Raw genomic sequence first — 7,175 nt, forward strand, 5'->3', positions numbered from 1 at the left:
GAAGCCATTATGGGCTATGGTATTCTTTGAAATAATGCTCTATGTACAAAGGTAGCTCTGTCCACTTTTTTTAAAGATTTCTATTGTGTTTTATTTTAATATGGTGCCATATATAATTTGACTCTTTTGTAAAATTATTGTCTCCATGTTTTTTGTTGATGTTGAAACATCCCGAAACCGCGTGGAAGATCACGAAGGGGAAGGAGTAACAATGCTTCTCTTTATGGCCAGGTAGATCCTAGTGATCAAGTATCTTCAGTCTCAGCTACCGGCATGATAGAGGAAATTGAGACACAAGGTGAGGAGGTTCTTTCCATGGAAATGGGATAGAGCTCTCTACACGAAGTTTATGATACTTTAGCCCCCGAGGAGAATGGTTTACAGATTGTTCCATGGGAGATAATGGATGAGGTTACCGCAGCGTCTGAGATGGAAGATGAGCAAAATATCTTTATGCATAGAGGTGCAGACATTCTTGAAATCACACGTGTTTTTAGTTGCTTCGATTGTCCCTCCATTCCTTTATGTAGATTGATTCCATATGCGAGAGTGAGAGGTTTGAGAGATGATCTCAGTGGATTGAAGGCAGCCTTTGCAAAAGAAGGTTATATGCCAGAGAAAGGAGCATTCATTGTGTCTTTGGTAACATGCAAAAGAGAGGAGAGTTTTGTGAATGGTATGCGTTCACACTTTTCATTTTTGTATTGATGTCCACGTGCTATGAATGTTGTTTGAAGTTTGACTTTGTGAATGTTCTAGATGAGATAAAGGCTACATGGGATCCTCTTTGGAATGAAATCAATGAAGAATTTGAAGCTGAGTTAAAAAAACAAAGAAAGTTTCAAGATCTCACAAATCACATGTTCTATGTTTGGGAAGGGAATCATCGCACCGTGGCTTGGAGGGAAGCAATAAAAGAGAAGTTCTCCACTTCAAAGGAGAAACACTGTCGAGTCCTATTCACCATCATAGATCCCACTAAGGTGCCAGAGATTGCCTTGCTAAGCAGTTTAAAACGAATGAACTTGTAAGTGTTGATGTTTCTTCTATCTTTGCTAACACTTGAATGTGAGTATCAAATGGTTTTTTGGTCTTTCAATGCAGCATGAACACTCATGCTCTTGTTGTCACTCATTTCGTGATGAGATTGTCAATACGACACATATTTGTACAGCGGACCATGAAATGTAAAGGGTTTGCGAGATAGAGATCAAAAACTTATTGCCGCTGTACGAAAGAAGAATGCCAAAGGTACAGAGCCTTGGTATCCACTTACGCGACGGTACCTTGGCAGATTGGTCTATGACATATGTGTCAGACTAAATGATTTTTACTCTCATTTAAATGCATGATTTCAAAGCTTGTTAACGTGTATTTAATTTTAGATTCAAATGACAAAAGAAAAAGAAAAGCGAGTTGCTCTTATCAAACAAAGCTTGTGTGCGGAAGAGCATCAGAAAGAAGAAGAGAGAATTTGTGAGGAGATTACTCACAAATATCAGGATCGAATTGGAAAGATATGTAGATAATATGAATTCACGGCATTCTCTTGAGAAAAACGTGCAAAAATTTACTCAAGTACTTGTCATATGCAATATTAAATTTTTGAGTTGCTTAACATTGTTGATCCCAATCTTGGGACGGATTGGCTAGCAAGAGTTTTGTCTTTGAAAAGGGGTCTTGATAGTTGGGATACATTGGAGAAGCTGAACTTAATAGCACTTCAAGACGCCCCTATGCAAAACAAGATTCATTGGGTTTCATTATTGGAAGCAGACAAGATTACAAGGAGTGCATATGGTTTGAAAAAGGGAGATCACGTCTTTCGCATGTAAGTATAGCTAAGATTAAAAGTACTAAATATATCATGCCTTTATATATAAGTCTAACTTTGTCTCCTCTTTTTATTTGGAAAATGTAGCTGGCTCCGTAGAGAGGGTTTTTTGGCTCCGATTTTTCAGAGGGCATTTCAGATTGTGTCAGATCTTTTGGATGTGCCAGGCGGGGTGCCTTTGCAGCATGACTGCACTCTTGCATTCTACTTTGAAGAAATTAAATTTGAGGCGAGGCCCTATCTATTTCCAATAGAGGTGTCTCTTGGAGTGAAGACTAAGGATATCGATAAGCAGGCATTAAAGAAGGTGGATACATTGAGAATGGCAGCACAACGTTTGGCTTTCAGGTGAATCACTAACTGACTTAGATATATAATATTATTGTTTATTGTTTATTACATTTGTGTCACCTAATTGGCCTTTGTAGATTCTTCATGTTCTTGGTTACCAAGAGTGTCTTGCCTGCCATGCCCTTTCTAGCTAGACAGTGGACTCAGCTAGCGATCCAAGACACAAGCATGTATCCCTCTACTATGCACACATTGACTCCTTGGGAGATAGATAATTGTCCATGGTGGATAGATACGGAGAAGGGCCATGTTCTTGGACGTGAAAGAGAGTTACAAGAGATGATATCGAAGGATGCTGCGATGAAGGTTCCTCCAGTAGACATAGTAGAAGAGAGTCATGCAGGTATGTTTGATCATGCTCATATTTACCTATTTAAGAGCTACAGTGCTCTGATTTGAAGTTATATATTTCAGCAATGCGCAACTCACAAAAAGAAAAGGAGAGGGTTGTGGATCAGATCATTGACGAGGAGGTGGAGCCACCTCCAGGTAAACTACAAAAACATTTGTTAATGCTTTCCTTCCACGTGGTTGATGCATGGCTTATTAAACCTCACTGTAATGTCTCAGTTTCTCTTGGCACGATCGTGGCTCGAAGGAGTATCTTTTTTGTTTATTATGGAGTCTCCATCTCATTGTCTCTCTAGTTCTATGGATACTCGATGCATGGCTATTGTTGGGGACTACATTGCCATTGCTGCAAACTATAGGGTGGGGATCCGTAATCTTGCATGGGTCCCTGTACACGAGCATCTCGTGTGGGCTCGCTCTGACTCTATCTTGTATACCCGCGGCACGAAATCAGTTTCATGGGCTGCAGATTTGATTTTCTTAGATCTTCCATTTGGTGGGTCCCTCTTAGGCTCCTCTACTTCACCTCGTTGGGACATTTGCACTGAGGATCATGTACGTGTTGGTGTTCATTTGGCATTCTCGACATTGGCGGATTTTGGATGGCTGTTGATCAAGGTTTCTTTGGCAGGTCTATCTTGTTTATAGTCATGCAAAAAATTGTAATATTTGTGGTATTTATCATTGATATTTAGTTAAAATAACAGGGAGGCCATTGGCTGGGTGGAGAGATTTTCTCGTGCTTCGGAGATGGTGGTTCATCGACGCATTGTAGTGCTCCATCATGGAGCATATGGTTATGTGGAGAGTTTTGGTGGTCGTGTGGAGGTGATACATTTGTTTTTACATCAATATTTCAGCACTTTGTCTTGTTGTTTTCTCTAATCGTGTGTCTTGTTTTGCAATGTAATTGCTCTATGCTATTTATGATTCATAGAGTGGGTATGCGTCCACCTTGCTTTGTATCAAAAAGCGCTGCCTTGTTCTCCCGTCTTGGTATGCACTCTTTGGATTCTTTTATGGTGCAGCACCTTCCGGAGCTCTCTCAGGCTAGATCATTATCAGGTGAGCCATTGCGAGGAGGACTGCAACGGAGCCATTCTTTCATTGCATGTTTTGTGGAGCTGCTTTGCCGATGAGGAGGTATTTGTTTGGAGCTTGGATGTGGCACAGCTCCCGTACTAGCAGTTTGCTTGGCTCCAGGATGAGCATGTGTTGCAGTCGACATTGATGAGCCACTAATTTCAGGATATGTGTTACCGTTGCTTCGCCCTAGAAAGTGGGGCAGAGAGGAGGCATCCACCTCTTTAGATATTGATGATGAGAGTGACATGCCATCGCGTGTCAATCCCTATGGCGACTAGTGAGGGCCCCTCTTACTTTTGACATTGACATTGCTCTCATCTTTTTTGTCACTATTTTTGTATTAGCGTTGGTATTTATTGATCATTGATACTGCCTATATTACTTGTTTGGTGTTTAACTTCACGATCTTTTATTTAAAAATGGAAGTGCATTGCCGGTCTATGCAGAGCAGATGGCTAGAACCATGGCAGCAGATATGCGGTACAATTCTTGCATCCCTGAGAGGTATGAGAGACATAACGTATTCATCGATGATGAGTGCGAGTCATCATAAGAACAATGGATTTATAACATTGGTGGATGTTAAAATTCAAATTCATGTCTTGTTGTGTTCATAAGAATATCGTTATATCAGGATGGAAACTTTTAACAGTTGATGTTCTAATATTTTGGATTGTGGATAAGTAGTATGTACTGTTTTGATGGATTTGGTTAAGGTTTAAAATCCTCATGTGAGGTGCCGTGAAGGCTTATGATTATTTTTGAAATCTTGCTTCATGTACAAGGGAAACTATGTCCATTTTTTTTTAAAAGTACTATGTTTGTTTTGCTTTGTTTTTCGTGAGAGGAGATATAATGGTTATGATTTTTTCGAGCGGTGATGATACCACAACTACAGATGTTCTAATATTTTGGATTGTGGATAAGTAGTATGTACTATTTTGATGGATTTGGTAAAGATTTAAAATCCTCATGTGAGGTGCCGTGAAGGCTTATGATTATTTTTGAAATCTTGCTTCATGTACAAGGGAAACTATGTCCAATTTTTTTTAAAAGTACTATGTTTGTTTTGCTTTGTTTTTCGTGAGAGGAGATATAATGGTTATGATTTTTTCGAGCGGTGATGATACCACAACTACAGATGTTCTAATATTTTGGATTGTGGATAAGTAGTATGTATTGTTTTGATGGATTTGGTTAAGATTTAAAATCCTCATGTGAGGTGCCATGAAGGTTTATGGTTATTTTTGAAATAGTGCTTCATATACAAGGGAAACTATGTCCAATTTTTTTTTTAAAGTACTATGTTTGTTTTGCTTTGTTTTTCATGAGAGGAGATATAATGGTTATGGCCATTTTTATTATTTTTTCGAGCAGTGCCAATACCACAACTATAGATCTTCGCTCGAGTTTTGCTTTGCTCGCAAAATCTTGCTCGGGCTATGGTAGGACTCGTTTTAACCTAGAAAGGTGGAAAGAAATCATAACCGTGCATATGAGGCATCCACATCAATCCATGAGTTCCCATACATCATATGATAACATTCCAACACCATAATCATGATGCAAAACAAGTTCGACCTTTAGGTCGACCATAAACCATAACTTCACACATATGCATAAATACTTTTTTTGACATTTTTGGGAGTATGCAAAACATGAAAATGAAAGGGTTTAACCTCAAACCAATGCATCAAGTTCAACTCTATAATGTATAATATCACTCCATCACGTCACGTTGACCATATGATACTCACACAACAAACGATAACCTCCAAAGAAAGTAACTTTTTTCATATTTGCCTATGCGGTTCGGAATGTTTAACCATATACATTCATTTAAGTTTAGGGCCATCTAATAATTGAAATCAACTCACCAAAGAAAACCATAGAACATATCAAAACGGCTCGGTTAACTCACGACGTCATATGGTATCCCCCTTTGATAGCACTCCTACGCGTAGGTAAAACTGATAATAGAGTGATTAATAACTCGCATTCTCGAAGTGATAACAGAGACCTAAATTCATTTATCATCAAGTTTTATCAAGATTTTCAATTTGTTAAGTGGGTTTGGCCATCCAGTGAATCTATATAGTAGTTCTCCAATAAGCCTGGAGTCAAAAAATTTGGTTGTGTAGTGGGCAACAATCTGTTTTTTGACCATATGTCTTAACTCATGCGTGTTTTTCACATAACACATAAGAGATAAAATGTTCTAAATGATATGTTTTATCTATGGTATAAAGGGTTCGGGCTGATTCGTAACTGTTTGTGATTTATGACCAAACAGTATTCCTACCGCTTCTATGACATGAAACGAAAATCACTTCTTTATGCATGTGCGTGACCATAACGAATCATGTGCATAAATCAACATGTAAAACATGATGAAATAATCATGAGGAAACTTTGTATATACTTGGTTAATCCATACATACACTCGTATACAAAAAAAAATAACCGAGAGGGTGACTACGTAGAAAAAAAACGACATAGAGAGAGAGAGATGATGACTATGAAGTTTATGGTTTCTCACCGTGCTTTTGGATTGATTTGGGGTTGTCGAAAGGCTTCTTGCTTTGCCACAAGAGAGTGGTGATGAGAGCTATGTAGAGGTATCTGCCACGAAAACTTCCGAAGAGCACATACACCGTGAAACGAGAGAGAAGATAATAAGCAAATAGAGAGAGAGTATCCTTCTTCTTTTTCTTCACGAGAGAGAAGAGTTTATGGATATGGTGATGAAGAGCTTGCACCAGTCCGTATAATAGATAAGTAAATCTGACGTCAAGGCAAGAGAGCTTCCGCGTCCGAGAGTGTATCCATTCTCCCAAATGAAATAAGAGAGGTCTTTATATAGGCTCTCAAGACCAAAAACACTAGCTAAGAATAGAGTGAGACAAGGAGAGACAAGTTCGCGCACGTTCGTAGCTTTTTTTTTTTTTTTTTTGAGGACATGGATTTCGATGCGTGATTTAGAGACTCTAAGAAGAAGTTTGGCTTCCTAGAAAAGAATCCTAAACTAAGCTCCTACTCTCTTTTCTAAAAAGACTCTTTCTTTCTTAAAAACAAGCCTTTGATTTTCGGTGGTCAACTCTCCTCCTTACCATTCAATTTTTACATTAAATTTGACAATCCGAATAGCATCTAACCAAGTAATGAAAGCCGTAGCTAGACTATGCCACACCGTAACATCCGACATAATTATAACTTTCCAATACTATCAACCAAAATTCGACAAAATAGATATTGAAAGTTATTTTTCTTATTTTTAAAAGAGACCCAAAAATTGGGGAGCTAACATCCTGCCAGACCTGAAAAATTTGAGGTGTCCTCACCTCGACATGAAGTATGGGTAATTTAGTCTCATTACATCGTCACGTTCCCAAGTGGTATCTTCCTGAGGACACATTGACCATTTAACAAGGTGTTCAATAATGGTCCGATTACGTAGAGGGTTGATTCTGATCTGAAGTATTTCTTCGGGATATACTTCAAAAGTTCCGTCGGTGGATGTAGATAATAGAGAGTCATCAAGAATATGTTGTAG

General features: G+C 38.6%; 1 protein-coding gene and 1 pseudogene across 1 annotated transcript; both read left to right on the top strand.

The window, feature by feature from the left end:
- Window positions 1–402: 402 nt before the first annotated feature.
- On the top strand, window positions 403–1,352 carry LOC147450131 (uncharacterized). The gene is made up of 3 exons (XM_086520416.1): window positions 403–676; window positions 760–983; window positions 1,239–1,352. Exons 1-3 carry the CDS (start codon window positions 403–405, stop codon window positions 1,350–1,352), a joined length of 612 nt encoding a protein of 203 aa, XP_086376542.1.
- An 804-nt stretch (window positions 1,353–2,156) lies between these two features.
- LOC147450132 (uncharacterized) lies at window positions 2,157–3,675 on the top strand (annotated as a pseudogene).
- Window positions 3,676–7,175: the final 3,500 nt, after the last annotated feature.

Source organism: Adiantum capillus-veneris, chromosome 9, assembly GCF_014529385.1.
Source record: "Adiantum capillus-veneris isolate H3 chromosome 9, ASM1452938v2, whole genome shotgun sequence".
Classification (NCBI taxonomy): domain Eukaryota; kingdom Viridiplantae; phylum Streptophyta; class Polypodiopsida; order Polypodiales; family Pteridaceae; genus Adiantum; species Adiantum capillus-veneris.